General features: G+C 44.7%; 1 protein-coding gene across 2 annotated transcripts; it reads right to left on the reverse strand.

Moving 5' to 3' along the window:
• Nucleotides 1-754: 754 nt before the first annotated feature.
• Nucleotides 755-16,199, reverse strand: LOC118938357 (activating transcription factor 7-interacting protein 1-like). 2 transcript variants are annotated; one of them, XM_036941967.1, is made up of 10 exons: nucleotides 16,052-16,198; nucleotides 15,371-15,475; nucleotides 13,825-13,903; nucleotides 10,908-11,039; nucleotides 8,221-8,307; nucleotides 7,794-7,870; nucleotides 4,740-4,815; nucleotides 4,050-4,205; nucleotides 2,574-2,914; nucleotides 755-1,606 (listed from the first exon to the last, which is right to left on the reverse strand). In XM_036941967.1, the coding sequence occupies exons 2-10, from the start codon at nucleotides 15,427-15,429 to the stop codon at nucleotides 1,405-1,407; spliced, it is 1,209 nt and encodes a 402-aa protein (XP_036797862.1). In that variant the 5' UTR covers nucleotides 15,430-15,475; nucleotides 16,052-16,198; the 3' UTR covers nucleotides 755-1,404. The 2 variants fall into 2 exon arrangements, with proteins under 2 accessions (XP_036797862.1, XP_036797863.1); XM_036941968.1 differs by lacking the exon at nucleotides 15,371-15,475 and having other exon boundaries at nucleotides 16,052-16,199.
• Between the last annotated feature and the right edge of the window lie 1,798 nt (nucleotides 16,200-17,997).

Raw genomic sequence — 17,997 nt, forward strand, 5'->3', positions numbered from 1 at the left:
TAGGACAGATATACTAACAGAGTTGACTCAACTAGGACAGATATACTAACAGAGTTGACTCAACTAGGCCAGATATACTAACAGAGTTGACTCAACTAGGACAGATGTACTAACATCACTAACAGAGTTGACTCAACTAGGACAGATGTACTAACAGAGTTGACTCAACTAGGACAGATATACTAACATCACTAACAGAGTTGACTCAACTAGGACAGATATACCAACATCACTAACAGAGTTGACTCAACTAGGACAGATATACTAACATCACTAACAGAGTTGACTCAACTAGGCCAGATATACTAACAGAGTTGACTCAACTAGGACAGATATACCAACATCACTAACAGAGTTGACTCAACTAGGCCAGATATACTAACAGAGTTGACTCAACTAGGACAGATATACTAACGTCACTAACAGAGTTGACTCAACTAGGCCAGATATACTAACAGAGTTGACTCAACTAGGACAGATATACCAACATCACTAACAGAGTTGACTCAACTAGGCCAGATATACTAACAGAGTTGACTCAACTAGGACAGATATACTAACAGAGTCGACTCAACTAGGCCAGATATACTAACAGAGTTGACTCAACTAGGCCAGATATACTAACAGAGTTGACTCAACTAGGACAGATATACCAACATCACTAACAGAGTTGACTCAACTAGGACAGGTATACTAACAGAGTTGACTCAACTAGGCCAGACGTACTAACAGAGTTGACTCAACTAGGACAGATATACCAACATCACTAACAGAGTTGACTCAACTAGGACAGGTATACTAACAGAGTTGACTCAACTAGGCCAGACGTACTAAAAGAGTTGACTCAACTAAACCAGACGTTGGTTCCGGGTTTCAGAGATTAAACATGTGTAAAACGGACCGACACCAGGTTGGTTACCGCGGTGACGAAGGACGAATCACCACCCAGTCTACCTTTCCTGCCTGCTTTAAACCCCGTCGTCCTCGTCAGCCTAATATTTCAGGTTCGCTAGGTGAAGTCTCAATGTCGTTCACTATGTCTACGTTCAGGTTAGTTCCTCACTAATTAGTGACCTTAAATTCATCAAATCAAGTACAAGGGTGGAGTGAACCCCCCCCCCCCCCCACAGACGCTCAGCCCCTCCCCTCCGTGGAATGAGTTGGGACATGCGTCGCTGAGTATCTTTCATCAGATCGGTAATGCTATTGAAAACACACAACAACAACAAAAAATCATTTTTATTCCCTCCTTCTGTTCCTCTTTGGATGGTAGCACAGAGAATTCCTGGAGTCTAGCAAGTCACTAGACCTCAGTGACCTTTCAACTCTCACCTCTGGAGGGAGGGAGGGAGGGAGGAAGGGAGTGGCCTTCAATCTAGACGACCAGAACTCCCCGCCACGTCTCTATGCCAGGAGGACAGTCTGTACGTCGCTGTACGGTCCGTAGCGACCATACCGGTCCTTGCCCACCACGATGACGTAGGTGGTACCCGATTGGTACTTGGTTACCGTGACAGCCATGGGCAGGGCCAGGGCCTTGACCACACCCACATTCCTCCAGGACGGGGAGACGCTGCTGCTGTGACTCTCCTGAGCGATGTAGATACTGGAGGGAGGAGAGAGAGGGAGGGGGGAGAGGGAAGAGAGGGGAGGGGAGAGAGGGAGGGAAGAGAGGGAGGGGGGAGAGGGAGGGAAGAGAGGGAGTGGGGAGAGGGAGGGAAGAGAGGGAGGGGAGAGGGAGGGGTAGAGGGAAGAGAGGGAGGGGTAGAGGGAAGAGAGGGAGGGGTATAGGGAAGAGAAGTAGGGGGTAGAGGGAAGAGAGGTAGGGGGGAGAAGAGGGAAGAGAGAGAGGGAGGGGTAGAGTGAGGAGAGAGGGAGGGGTAGAGGTAGGAGAGAGGGAGGGGGGAGAGGGAAGAGAGAGAGGGAGGGGGGAGAGGGAAGAGAGAGAGAGGGGTAGAGGGAGGAGAGAGAGGGAGGGGTAGAGGGAGGAGAGAGAGGGAGGGGTAGAGGAAGGAGAGAGAGGGAGGGGTAGAGGGAGGGGTAGAGTGAGGAGAGAGGGAGGGAGGGGTAGAGGTAGGAGAGAGGGAGGGGGAGAGGGAAGAGAGAGGGAGGGGGAGAGGGAAGAGAGAGAGGGAAGAGAGAGGGAGGGGTAGAGGGAGGAGAGAGAGGGAGGGGGTAGAGGGAAGAGAGGTAGGGGGAGAGGGAAGAGAGAGAGGGAGGAGAGAGAGGGAGGAGAGAGAGGGAGAGGGATTTGATCAGTTGATTTGGAAGTTTGACAAATTGCACACATCCCATTCACTTTCATTGACGGCTAGAGCCGGGTCGCTCCGTGTGTCTGTCTGTACCTGTAACTAGAGCCGGGTCGCTCCGTGTGTCTGTACCTGTAACTAGAGCCGGGTCGCTCCGTGTGTCTGTACCTGTAACTAGAGCCGGGTCGCTCCGTGTGTCTGTAACTAGAGCCGGGTCGCTCCGTGTGTCTGTAACTAGAGCCGGGTCGCTCCGTGTGTCTGTAACTAGAGCCGGGTCGCTCCGTGTGTCTGTAACTAGAGCCGGGTCGCTCCGTGTGTCTGTACCTGTAACTGTCCATGTCGGGCGCCGCAGCGTCTTCCTCAGTGACCCTCCAGTGGATGACCAGACACGGGGCAGGGTTTCGGATACGGGCCAGGTGTACAAGGGGCTTCTGGGGGATGGAGTAGGAGGCCGCCTCGAGGGGGAGGGAGGAAGGGAAAGGGGTCGGGGGGAGAGGAGGGAGATGGGACAGCAGCTCACTCTGAGACGGAGGAAGACGAATAGCGACTAGAGGACACGGGGACTCCTCGGTCTTAACGGTGTTTTCCATCTTCACCGTGCCCTCCATTTTAACTGGCGATGTGGCTGGCGGTCCGGTCACCGGTACGACAGACGCCTCGACCTTCTACACACACAAGGGAAGGGAGAGGTTACATGGCTTGACAGTTACTGAGAGAGGAAGACAAGAAAATAACGACTTTCAGAATAATTATTATTATAATGTTGCTGGATAATAACTACTAATAACTACAAACTACTAATAACTACTAATAACTACAAACTACTATTAACTACTAATAAATACAAACTACTAATAACTACTAATAACTACAAACTACTAATAACTACAAACTACTAATAACTACTAATAACCACAAACTACTAATAACTACTAATAACTACAAACTACTAATTACTAATAACGACTAATAACTACAAACTACTAATAACTACAAACTACTAATAACTACAAACTACTAATAACTACTAATAACTACAAACTACTAATAACTACTAATAACTACAAACTACTAATAACTACAAACTACTAATAACTACAAACTACTAACAACCACTAATAACTACAAACTACTAATAACCATAAATAACTACAAACTACTAATAACCACAAACTACAAACTACTCATAACTACTAATAACCACTAATTACTACAAACTACTAATAACTACTAATAACTACAAACTACTAATAGCTACTAACAACCACTAATAACTACTAACAACCACTAATAACTACAAACAACTACTAATAACTACAAACTACTAATAACCACAAATAACTACAAACTACTAATAACTACAAACTACTAATAACCACGAACAACTACTAATAACCACTAATAACTACCAATGACTACCAATAACTACCAATAACTACCAATAACCACTAATAACTACCAATAACTACTAATGACTACCAATAACTACCAATAACCACTAATAACCACTAATAACCACTAATAACCACTAATAACTACTAATAACTACTAATAACCACCAATAACCACCAATAACCACCAATAACCACTAATAACTACTAATAACTACTAATAACCACTAATAACCACTAATAACCACCAATACCTACTAATAACTCCTTTATAATGCAGAGGTCAGAGTGTAGTAGGAACCTACCGGTACTTGAGGAGAGAGGAAGAGGAGAACGAGATGGAGGAGGAGAGGTAGGAGGAAGACGAGGGGAGGTAGGAGGAAGAGGTCAGAGTGTAGCAGAAACCTACCGGTACTTGAGGAGAGAGAACGGGAGGAAGAGGAGAACGAGGAGGAGGAGGAGTGGTCGGAGGAAGAGGAGGAGTGGTAGGAGGAAGAGGGATGTTGTGTTTCTTTCCATTCCTCTCTTTTTCTCTCTTCCTGTCTGGGGATTTTTCATTGGACATCTAGAGAGACAAACAACCAATCACAGACAAGCTGTTAGTATCAGAACCTATCAGAGTCTCAGAAGTATCAGAATCAGTAGCGGTGTATGAGATGGGGGTGTGTGTGTAGTGGTGTGTGTGTGTGTAGGTGTGTGTGTAGGGTGTAGGTGTGTGTGTGTCAGTGTGTGTGTCTAGGTGTGTGTATGTGTGTCTAGGTGTGTGTGTGTGTGTGTGTCTAGGTGTGTGTGTGTGTGTGTCTAGGTGTGTGTGTGTGTGTGTGTAGGTGTGTGTGTGTGTGTAGGTGTGTGTGTGTGTGTAGGTGTGTGTGTGTGTGTGTGTGTGTGTCTCTCTCTCTCTGTGTGTGTGTGTGTGTGTGTGTGTGTGTGTGTGTGTGTGTGTGTGTGTGTGTGTGTGTGTGTGTGTGTGTGTGTGTGTGTGTGTGTGTGTGTGTGTGTGTGTGTGTGTGTGTGTGTGTGTGTGTGTGTGTGTGTGTGTGTGTGTGTGTAGGTGTGTGTGTGTGTGTAGGTGTGTGTAGGTGTGTAGTGTGTACGTTACCATTTTCTGCCAGAAACCATCGACAACCTTCCTCTTCCTCTGCTTCTCAGCTGAGTCGTCCTCATCAGAGTCTGACCTGAGCATGGATTATAGATATATAGATATAGATATAGATATATAGATATAGATATATAGATATAGATATATAGATATAGATATATAGATAGATAGATATAGATGTGAGATATTATTAAACACTGAACAAAAACATTAACACAACATGTAAAGTGCTGATTTCATGGACGAACAAATTCTCCCCCCAAACATCTTTGGAGGCGGCTTATGGTAGAGTTATATTGAATGTACCCACGACCTTTTATATCTTAACGCAATAACATTTCTAAAATGGTGGATTATCATCTACGGCTCTAACAAGATGGCCGCCGCAGTAAATACTGACTGGCTCCCGAACTTATAGACCCGTATACTACAAACACATACTGTATGTCCTGATTATATTTATATACTATAAACACACACTGTCTGTCCTGATATAGAGATATATATACACACACATACTATACATCCTGAGCTATACATATACTATAAATACACATTGTATGTCCTGATATATATATATAAATACATACTGAATGTCCTGATATATACTATAAATACACACTGTACACTCCATGTCCTGATATACACTATAAATACATACTATATGTCCTGAGCTATATATATATACTATAAATACACATTGTATGTCCTGATATATATATAAATACATACTGTACACTGTATGTCCTGATATATATATAAATACATACTGAATGTCCTGATATATATATAAATACATACTATATGTCCTGAGCTATATATACTATAAATACACACTGTATGTCCTGATATATACTATAAAAACACACTATATATCCTGATATATACTATAAATACACACTGTATGACCTGATATATACTATAAATACACACTGTATGTCCTGATATATACTATAAAAACACACTATATATCCTGATATATACATACTGAATGTCCTGATATATACTATAAATACATACTGAATGTCCTGATATATACTATAAATACATACTATATATCCTGATATATACTATAAATACACACTGTATGACCTGATATATACTATAAATACACACTGTATGTCCTGATATATACTATAAAAACACACTATATATCCTGATATATACATACTGAATGTCCTGATATATACTATAAATACATACTGAATGTCCTGATATATACTATAAATACATACTATATCCTGATATATACTATAAATACACACTGTATGACCTGATATATACTATAAATACACACTGTATGTCCTGATATATACTATAAAAACACACTATATATCCTGATATATACATACTGAATGTCCTGATATATACTATAAATACATACTGAATGTCCTGATATATACTATAAATACATACTATATATCCTGATATATACTATAAATACACACTGTATGACCTGATATATACTATAAATACACACTGTATGTCCTGATATATACTATAAAAACACACTATATATCCTGATATATACATACTGAATGTCCTGATATATACTATAAATACACACTGTATGTCCTGATATATACTATAAATACATACTATATATCCTGATATATACTATATATACACACTGTATGACCTGATATATACTATAAATACATACTGAATGTCCTGATATATATATATAAATACACACTGTATGTCCTGATATATACTATAAAAACACACTATATATCCTGATATATACATACTGAATGTCCTGATATATACTATAAATACACACTGTATGTCCTGATATATACTATAAATACATACTATATATCCTGATATATACTATATATACACACTGTATGACCTGATATATACTATAAATACACACTGTATGTCCTGATATATACTATAAAAACACACTATATATCCTGATATATACTATATATACACACTGTATGACCTGATATATACTATAAATACACACTGTATGTCCTGATATATACTATAAAAACACACTATATATCCTGATATATACATACTGAATGTCCTGATATATACTATAAATACACACTGTATGTCCTGATATATACTATAAATACATACTATATATCCTGATATATACTATATATACACACTGTATGACCTGATATATACTATAAATACACACTGTATGTCCTGATATATACTATAAAAACACACTATATATCCTGATATATACTATATATACACACTGTATGACCTGATATATACTATAAATACACACTGTATGTCCTGATATATACTATAAATACACACTGTATGTCCTGATATATACTATAAATACACACTGTATGTCCTGATATATACTATAAAAACACACTATATATCCTGATATATACTATATATACACACTGTATGACCTGATATATACTATAAATACACACTGTATGACCTGATATATACTATAAATACACACTGTATGACCTGATATATACTATAAATACACACTGTATGTCCTGATATATACTATAAATACACACTGTATGTCCTGATATATACTATAAATACACACTGTATGACCTGATATATACTATAAATACACACTGAATGTCCTGATATATACTATAAATACATACTGAATGTCCTGATATATACTATAAATACATACTGAATGTCCTGATATATATATAAATACACACTGAATGTCCTGATATATATATAAATACACACTGTATGTCCTGATATATATATATTGAATATATGTAGATTCATAGATGGGAAACGCCACTTCCTGTCAGAGCCAGGGGTGAAAAGGAAATGTCATTTTACCCTGGCCTACTGTGTGTGCTGTGGAGTGAGTGTGTGTGTGTGTGTGTGTGTGTGGCGTGTGTGTGTGCTGTGGAGTGAGTGTGTGTGTGAGACGTGTGTGGCGTGTGTGTGTGTGTGTCGTGTGTGTGTGTGTATGTGTGTGAGACGTGTGTGTGTGTGTGTGTGCTGTGGAGTGAGTGTGTGTGTGAGACGTGTGTGGCGTGTGTGTGTGTGTGTATGTGTGTGAGACGTGTGTGTGTGTGTGTGTGTGTCTACCTGCTGATGTCCACAGTGCTCAGTCCTCTCCCAGTCTCAGTCTCAGTCAGGTCCACAAGACCAGAACCCAGCCTCCTCTGGAGAAACACACTTCATTATCTTTCACAGAGACGCATTACCACCATGGAATGTATAAACAACGGTGTGTGACCACGACCGCGTGTCTCTACAGTGTTGTCAGAGGGAGGAGAGTGAGGACAAAGAGAAAGAGACAGAGAGAGAGGACAGAGAGAGAGAGAGAGAGAGAGAGAGAGAGACAGAGAGAGAGAGAGAAAGGACAGAGAGAAGACAGAGAGAGAAATGACAGAGAGAAGACAGAGAGAGAAAGGACAGGGAGAGCAGAGCGGGAGAGAGAGACAGAGAGAAAGGGAGAGAGGGAGAGAGAGAGAGAGAGAGAGAAGAGAGGAGTGTGTGTGTGTGTATCTACCTGATTGCGTTTAACTCCAGGAGCTCGTAGCATCCTGACATAAGAGATGGCAGCATCCCCCCTCCTCTTCACCTTCTTGATGTGAGCCTGAGAAACACAGGGTTATTCCCCCTCTAACTAGAGAGAGGAGGGTTATTCCCCCTCTAACTAGAGAAACACAGGGTTATTCCCCCTCTAACTAGAGGAACACAGGGTTATTCCCCCTCCAACTAGAGAGAGGAGGGTTATTCCCCCTCTAACTAGAGAAACACAGGGTTATTCCCCTCTAACTAGAGGAACACAGGGTTATTCCCCCTCTAACTAGAGAAACACAGGGTTATTCCCCTCTAACTAGAGAGAGGAGGGTTATTCCCCCTCTAACTAGAGAAACACAGGGATATTCCCCCTCTAACTAGAGAAATACAGGGTTATTCCCCCTCTAACTAGAGAGAGGAGGGTTATTCCCCCTCTAACTAGAGAAACACAGGGTTATTCCCCCTCTAACTAGAGAGAGGAGGGTTATTCCCCCTCTAACTAGAGAAACAGGGTTATTCCCCCTCTAACTAGAGAAACACAGGGTTATTCCCCCTCTAACTAGAGAAACAGGGTTATTCCCCCTCTAACTAGAGAAACACAGGGTTATTCCCCCTCTAACTAGAGAAACACAGGGTTATTCCCCCTCTAACTAGAGAAACACAGGGTTATTCCCCCTCTAACTAGAGGAACACAGGGTTATTCCCCCTCTAACTAGAGAAACACAGGGTTATCCCCCTCTAACTAGAGAAACACAGGGTTATTCCCCCTCTAACTAGAGAAACACAGGGTTATTCCCCCTCTAACTAGAGAAACACAGGGTTATTCCCCCTCTAACTAGAGAAACACAGGGTTATTACCCCTCTAACTAGAGAAACACAGGGTTATTCCCCCTTAACTAGAGAAACACAGGGATATTCCCCCTCTAACTAGAGAAACACAGGGATATTCCCCCTCTAACTAGAGAAACACAGGGTTATCTAACTAGAGAAACAGGGTTATTCCCCCTTAACTATAGAGAGGAGGGATATTCCCCCTCTAACTAGAGAAACACAGGGTTATTCCCCCTCTAACTAGAGAAACAGGTTTATTCCCCCTCTAACTAGAGAAACAGGGTTATTCCCCCTCTAACTAGAGAAACACAGGGTTATTCCCCCTCTAACTAGAGAAACACAGGGTTATTCCCCCTCTAACTAGAGAAACAGGGTTATTCCCCCTCTAACTAGAGAAACAGGGTTATTCCCCCTCTAACTAGAGAAACACAGGGATATTCCCCCTCTAACTAGAGAAACACAGGGTTATTACCCCTCTAACTAGAGAAACACAGGGTTATTCCCCCTCTAACTAGAGAAACACAGGGTTATTCCCCCTCTAACTAGAGAGAGGAGGGTTATTCCCCCTCTAACTAGAGAAACACAGGGTTATTCCCCCTCTAACTAGAGAAACACAGGGTTATTCCCCCTCTAACTAGAGAGAGGAGGGTTATTCCCTCTCTAACTAGAGAAACAGGGTTATTCCCCCTCTAACTAGAGAAACACAGGGTTATTCCCCCTCTAACTAGAGAAACAGGGTTATTCCCCCTCTAACTAGAGAAACACAGGGTTATTCCCCCTCTAACTAGAGAAACACAGGGTTATTCCCCCTCTAACTAGAGAGAGGAGGGTTATTCCCCCTCTAACTAGAGAAACAGGGTTATTCCCCCTCTAACTAGAGAAACACAGGGTTATTCCCCCTCTAACTAGAGAAACACAGGGTTATTCCCCCTCTAACTAGAGAAACACAGGGTTATTCCCCCTCTAACTAGAGAAACACAGGGTTATTCCCCCTCTAACTAGAGGAACACAGGGTTATTCCCCCTCTAACTAGAGAAACACAGGGTTATCCCCCTCTAACTAGAGAAACACAGGGTTATTCCCCCTCTAACTAGAGAAACACAGGGTTATTCCCCCTCTAAATAGAGAAACACAGGGTTATTCCCCCTCTAACTAGAGAGAGGAGGGTTATTCCCCCTCTAACTAGAGAAACACAGGGTTATTCCCCCTCTAACTAGAGAAACACAGGTTTATTCCCCCTCTAACTAGAGAAACACAGGGTTATTCCCCCTCTAACTAGAGAAACACAGGGTTATTCCCCCTCTAACTAGAGAAACACAGGTTTATTCCCCCTCTAACTAGAGAAACACAGGGTTATTCCCCCTCTAACTAGAGAAACACAGGGTTATTCCCCCTCTAACTAGAGGAACACAGGGTTATTCCCCCTCTAACTAGAGAAACACAGGGTTATTCCCCCTCTAACTAGAGGAACACAGGGTTATTCCCCCTCTAACTAGAGAAACACAGGGTTATTCCCCCTCTAACTAGAGGAACACAGGGTTATTCCCCCTCTAACTAGAGAAACAGGGTTATTCCCCCTCTAACTAGAGGAACACAGGGTTATTCCCCCTCTAACTAGAGAAACACAGGGTTATTTCCCCTCTAACTAGAGAAACACAGGGGTATCCCCCTACCCTGCTCCAGTCTGGACCCCCCCCCCCCCCCTACCTCCAGTCAGGACCCCTCCTCCCTACCTCCAGTCTGGACCCCCCCTCCTCCTCCTCCTCCCTACCTCCAGTCAGGACCCCTCCTCCCTACCCCCAGTCTGGACCCCCCCCTCCAGTCAGGACCCCTCCTCCCTACCTCCAGTCTGCGTATGACCAGGTCGTATTTAGGTTCACATTCCAGTAGCTGAACTCTCTCTAGTAGCGACTCCATCTTGGATTCAGACTGTTTCATGGCACTATGCACTTCCTGCTGGAGCAGACCCTGGACCTGTGGAGAACACAAACCTGGTTACTACACACACCTGGTTACTACACACACACCAGACCCTGGACCTGGGGAGAACACACACCTGGTTACTACACACACCTGGTTACTACACACACACCAGACCCTGGGCCTGGGGAGAACACACACCTGGTTATGACACACACACCTGGTTACCACCTGGTTACTACACACACACACCAGACCCTGGACCTGGGGAGAACACACACCTGGTTATGACACACACACCTGGTTACCACCTGGTTACTACACACACCTGGTTACTACACACACACACCAGACCCTGGACCTGGGGAGAACACACACCTGGTTATGACACACACACCTGGTTACCACCTGGTTACTACACACACCCCTAGTTACTACACACACACCTGGTTACTAAGCACACACCAGACCCTGGACCTGGGGATGACACACACACCTGGTTACCACCTGGTTACTACACACACCCCTGGTTACTACACACACACCTGGTTACTACACACACACACACCTGTACCAGGGCACACCAGACCCTGTACCAGAACACCCCAGACCCTGTACCAGAACGCACCAGACCCTGTACCAGAACGCACCAGACCCTGTACCAGGACACACCAGACCCTGTACCAGAACACACCAGACCCTGTACCAGGACCCACCAGACCCTGTACCAGGACACACCAGACCCTGTACCAGAACGCACCAGACCCTGTACCAGAACACACCAGACCAGACCCTGTACCAGAACACACCAGACCAGACCCTGTACCAGAACACACCAGACCCTGTACCAGAACACACCAGATCCTGTACCAGAACACACCAGACCCTGTACCAGGACACACCAGACCCTGTACCAGGACACACCAGACCCTGTACCAGGACACACCAGACCCTGTACCAGGACACACCAGACCCTTTACCAGGACACACCCGACCCTTTACCAGGACACACCCGACCCTGTACCAGGACACACCAGACCCTGTACCAGAACACACCAGACCCTGTACCAGGACCCACCAGACCCTGTACCAGGACAAACCAGACCCTGTACCAGGACACACCAGACCCTGTACCAGGACACACCAGACCCTGTACGAGGACACACCAGACCCTGTACGAGGACACACCAGACCCTGTACCAGGACACACCAGACCCTGTACCAGAACACACCAGACCAGACCCTGTACCAGAACACAGCAGACCCTGTACCAGGACCCATCAGACCAGACCCTGTACCAGGACCCACCAGACCCTGTACCAGGACCCACCAGACCAGACCCTGTACCAGAACACACCAGACCCTGTATCAGAACACACCAGACCCAGTACCAGGACCCACCAGACCAGACCCTGTGACAGGACCCACCAGACCCTGTACCAGGACCCACCAGACCAGACCCTGTACCAGAACACACCAGACCCTGTACCAGAACACACCAGACCCTGTACCAGGACACACCAGACCCTGTACCAGGACACACCAGACCCTGTACCAGGACCCACCAGACCCTGTACCAGGACCCACCAGACCCTGTACCAGGATCCACCAGACCAGACCCTGTGCCAGGACCCACCAGACCAGACCCTGTGCCAGGACCCACCAGACCCTGTACCAGGACACACCAGACCAGACCCTGTACCAGGACCCACCAGACCCTGTACCAGGACCCACCAGACCAGACCCTGTGCCAGAACACACCAGACCCTGTACCAGAACACACCAGACCCTGTACCAGGACACACCAGACCCTGTACCAGGACACACCAGACCCTGTACCAGGACCCACCAGACCCTGTACCAGGACCCACCAGACCAGACCCTGTGCCAGGACCCACCAGACCCTGTACCAGGACACACCAGACCAGACCCTGCACCAGGACCCACCAGACCCTGTACCAGGACCCACCAGACCAGACCCTGTGCCAGGACCCACCAGACCCTGTACCAGGACACACCAGACCAGACACTGTACCAGGACCCACCATACCCTGTACCAGGACACACCAGACCCTGTACCAGGACACACCAGACCCTGTACCAGGACACACCAGACCCTGTACCAGGACCCACCAGACCCTGTACCAGGACCCACCAGACCCTGTACCAGGACCCACCAGACCAGACCCTGTACCAGGACCCACCAGACCCTGTACCAGGACCCACCAGACCCTGTACCAGAACACACCAGACCCTGTACCAGGACACACCAGACCCTGTACCAGGACACACCAGACCCTGTACCAGGACACACCAGACCCTGTACTAGAACACACCAGACTCTGTACCAGAACACACCAGACCCTGTACCAGGACACACCAGACCAGACCCTGTACCAGGACACACCAGAACCTGTACCAGGACACACCAGACCCTGTACCAGGACACACCAGACCCTGTACCAGGACACACCAGACCCTGTACCAGGACACACCAGACCCTGTACCAGGACACACCAGACCCTATACCAGGACCCACCAGACCAGACCCTGTACCAGGACCCACCAGACCCTGTACCAGGACCCACCAGACCCTGTACCAGGACACACCAGACCCTATACCAGGACCCACCAGACCAGACCCTGTACCAGGACCCACCAGAACCTGTACCAGGACACACCAGACCCTGTACCAGGACCCACCAGAACCTGTACCAGGACACACCAGACCCTATACCAGGACACACCACAAGGCTGTGTTCAGCAGGACACAACGTACCATTCCACAACAGAAAGCCAATTAAGAGTCATGCCAATTGAGTATAACCAGACTGCTTACCTCACACTTGGAGAACATCTTGGTTGGCTGGTCAGAGTCAGGTGACCCAGCTTCATGCTCTCTGGTCCTCTTCCTCATCCTGGTAAGAATGAAGACAGAACGACACTAAACCATTTAGTGTTCATACGACACTAAACCAACAGTTAGTTACAGTTCTGGATGGTTAATTACTATATATGAAATATGTAACTATATGAAAACATATAGACCAGACCCCGTCTCATGGTAGGATGGGAACCAATATCTCCTGAATGAAAACATGGCCGTCTCATGGTAGGATGGGAACCCATATCCCCTGAATGAAAACATGGCTGTCTCATGGTAGGATGGGGGATGGGAACCCATATCTCCTGAATGAAAACATGGCTGTCTCATGGTAGGATGGGAACCCATATCTCCTGAATGAAAACATGGCTGTCTCATGGTAGGATGGGGGATGGGAACCTATATCTCATGAATGAAAACATGTCTGTCTCATGGTAGGATGGGAACCCATATCTCCTGAATGAAAACATGGCTGTCTCATGGTAGGATGGGAACCCATATCTCCTGAATGAAAACATGGCCGTCTCATGGTAGGATGGGAACCCATATCTCCTGAATGAAAACATGGCTGTCTCATGGTAGGATGGGGGATGGGAACCTATATCTCATGAATTAAAACATGGCTGTCTCATGGTAGGATGGGAACCCATATCTCCTGAATGAAAACATGGCTGTCTCATGGTAGGGTAGGAACCCATATCTCCTGAATGAAAACATGGCCGTCTCATGGTAGGGTGGGGGATGGGAACCCATATCTCCTGAATGTTTTGGCATTCAGTTCCAAAACGTCACTTTCTGACCACTTCTCTCTCTCTATATATATCTCTGTAAAGTTTTGTTCAAAGCAAAAGGGGTCAGATAGTGACTCAAATCAAATGAACAACCCCTACATGTTGTCCAAGGCCAACCACCAAAACAAGGCTTCAGAAAAGGCCTTCTGTGACACAGGAAACAAAACTGTAAAGTGGCAACGTCATTAAGTACATATTTTCATGAATATTAACATTCAAAACGTTTAATATTATAAATGTTTAAAAATATATATACACAATTTCGAAATCATAGTGCACGTGCAGGCCAAGTCAAGTTCTTCCACACCGATCTCGAAAAAAAAAACATGTTTTTTGTTGTTGTATGTACCTGGCTTTGTGCACAAGGGGGGGGGGGCATTGTTTGGGGTTTGAGGTTGGGTTTCTGTACAGGGGGGGGGGGGGGGGGGGGGGGTAGGCTGGGTTTCTGTACAGCACTTTGAAGACATCTGCTGATGTAAAAAAAAAGGGGCTTTATAAATACATCTGATAGATTGTTACGCTGAAAACAGGATAGGGACTTCCCCAAACTGTGTGCCACAAAGTTGGAAGGACGGAATCATCTAGAATGTCAATGTATGTTATTAAGATTTCTCCTTCAGTGGAACTAAAGGAGCCCGAACCATGAAAAAAAAACAGCCCCAGACCATTATTCCTCCTCCACCAAACTTTACAGTTGGCACTATACAAACCCAGATTTGTCTGTCAGACTGCCAGATGGAGAAGCGTGATTTATTTCTCCGGAGGACATGTTTCCGCTGCTCCAGAGTCCAACGGCGGCGAACAATAAGGCAACTCTGGCAAGACAGAGACATTTAAAAGAAACCCGAAATCTTTACACGTTTTGAAAGTGTTTATGTTCATAAACATGATCTCCAGGTATGTTGTTGACATTTTGCAGTTTCGTTTCTAGGGTCAAGGAACAACACTTTTGTTTTTGAATGGGGTGGCCCTTGGACTAATAACTATCAATTGTATTACCTAGTTGGCAAGCTAATAACATTTGCAAATTGGACTCGAACCAGTCACACTCGAAGTACCGTTACCTATCGCTCCACAAATACCGTGGCCCTTACCGTACACGGTGGATACAACTATTTTAAGATCTCAAGAGACATTTCACACCGGTTACACCAACACAATTCTGGTTTAAGATACAACAAAAAATATGCACATTTGCACAAAAATCCACCCTCGGTCTATAGCCCACTAACATTTCCTTGCAATCGGGATGCAGGAACAAAAAAAAATAACGTTGTAGTTACCTAGATCACGTTAAATTCCTAACGTTAATAAGCTACGGCACTAAAGCATTTCACCAATCGCTCCAACATTTACACTGAATTAAGAGAGAAATCAACGTGAAAACTAACCTGGTTTCGATCTTCTTCTTCTTTTAAATGAAGCAGAAAATTTTAAGGTTTTCAATGTTTTTGACTCTGCAAAAGGAAGGGGTTTCCTTCTTGTAAAGTAGCTCCGTTAGCATCTGCCGAATCGGAGGGAAAAAAAGAGAGCACCGATTCCTGGGTTACCGGAAACTAAACGCCATCAGTAAATCTCGAAGAATATCGCGAGAACTCTTCAAACATCTGGCGTGACTTGGTGGGGTTTGAGACCATTCATTCATTTCTCTGCGCTTGATGTAAAAGTCACATAGATTTATTTACATGACAAAATATATTCCTTTGACAATATATTAACATTCCTCAACGATACACGTAGTAATAAACAGATTAGGAATATTTTTTGAGTGATATATATACAATTTTTTTGTGGTCGAATATCTATGGGGATATTACAATGGGGGAAAGCGTGGAAAATGGCTAAAACATATTGTATCTGTAACAAGGTAAAGGAAGTTTAATTTAAAATGTGACATGGAATTTGTCCTGTAAAATATGTTTTGGAAAGATTCAAGCTGAATATAATTGTGATAAATGAGATAATTGTGATTTCTGTGGAATGGAGAAGGTATCGAACCATCTGTCATTAGTTTGGTTTTTATTTATAGGATAATTTTGGGGGGGATTGATGTACAACACTTTGTTTACGAAGAAAACAGGACAGGTTGTACAATTTTAATGGTTTTGATATAATTATTTATTTCCCGAAATGATGACATTGAGGAAGATGTGGGATATTTAATTCAACTGCCAATTTAACTTGTGCCCCCAGACATTGACTCTGTACCGGTACCCCCTGTATATAGCCTCCACACTGACTCTGTACCGGTACCCCCTGTATATAGCCTCCACATTGACTCTGTACCGGTACCCCCTGTATATAACCTCCACATTGACTCTGTACCGGTACCCCCTGTATATAGCCCCCAGACATTGACTCTGTACCGGTACCCCCTGTATATAGCCTCCGCATTGACTCTGTACCGGTACCCCCTGTATATAGCCTCCACATTGACTCTGTACCGTAATACCCTGTATATAGCCTCCACATTGACTCTGTACCGTAATACCCTGTATATAGCCTCCACCTTGACTCTGTACCGTAATACCCTGTATATAGCCTCCACTTTGACTCTGTACCGTAATACCCTGTATATAGCCTCCACATTGACTCTGTACCGGTACCCCCTGTATATAGCCTCCACATTGACTCTGTACAGTAATACCCTGTATATAGCCTCCACATTGACTCTGTACCGTAACACCCTGTATATAGCCTCCACATTGACTCTGTACCGTAATACCCTGTATATATCCTCCACATTGACTCTGTACCGTAATACCCTGTATATAGCCTCCACATTGACTCTGTACCGTAACACCCTGTATATAGCCTCCACATTGACTCTGTACCGTAATACCCTGTATATAGCCTCCACATCGACTCTGTACCGTAACACCCTGTATATAGCCTCCACATTGACTCTGTACCGTAACACCCTGTATATAGCCTCCACATTGACTCTGTACCGTAATACCCTGTATATAGCCTCCACATTGACTCTGTACCGTAACACCCTGTATATAGCCTCCACATTGACTCTGTACCGTAACACCCTGTATATAGCCTCCACATTGACTCTGTACCGTAATACCCTGTATATAGCCTCCACATTGACTCTGTACCGTAACACCCTGTATATAGCCTCCACATTGACTCTGTACCGTAATACCCTGTATATAGCCTCCACATTGACTCTGTACCGGTACCCCCTGTATATAGCCTCCACATTGACTCTGTACCGTAACACCCTGTATATAGCCTCCACATTGACTCTGTACCGTTACCCCCTGTATATAGCCTCCACATTGACTCTGTACCAGTACCCCCTGTATATAGCCTCCACATTGACTCT

Source organism: Oncorhynchus mykiss, chromosome 13 (genome assembly GCF_013265735.2).
Source record: "Oncorhynchus mykiss isolate Arlee chromosome 13, USDA_OmykA_1.1, whole genome shotgun sequence".
NCBI lineage: Eukaryota > Metazoa > Chordata > Actinopteri > Salmoniformes > Salmonidae > Oncorhynchus > Oncorhynchus mykiss.

Excerpts from the sequence above, each read along its gene's own strand:
- LOC118938357 (XM_036941967.1), bottom strand. The coding sequence starts at position 15,429 with ATGTCCTCCGGAGAAATAAATCACGCTTCTCCATCTGGCAGTCTGACA. Across the intron at positions 13,904-15,370 it reads AGTCTGACAGACAAATCTGG|GATGAGGAAGAGGACCAGAG; the intron begins GTTTGTATAGTG and ends CATTCTTACCAG. Across the intron at positions 2,915-4,049 it reads TTCTCTCTCCTCAAGTACCG|AAGGTCGAGGCGTCTGTCGT; the intron begins GTAGGTTTCTGC and ends TTGTGTGTGTAG.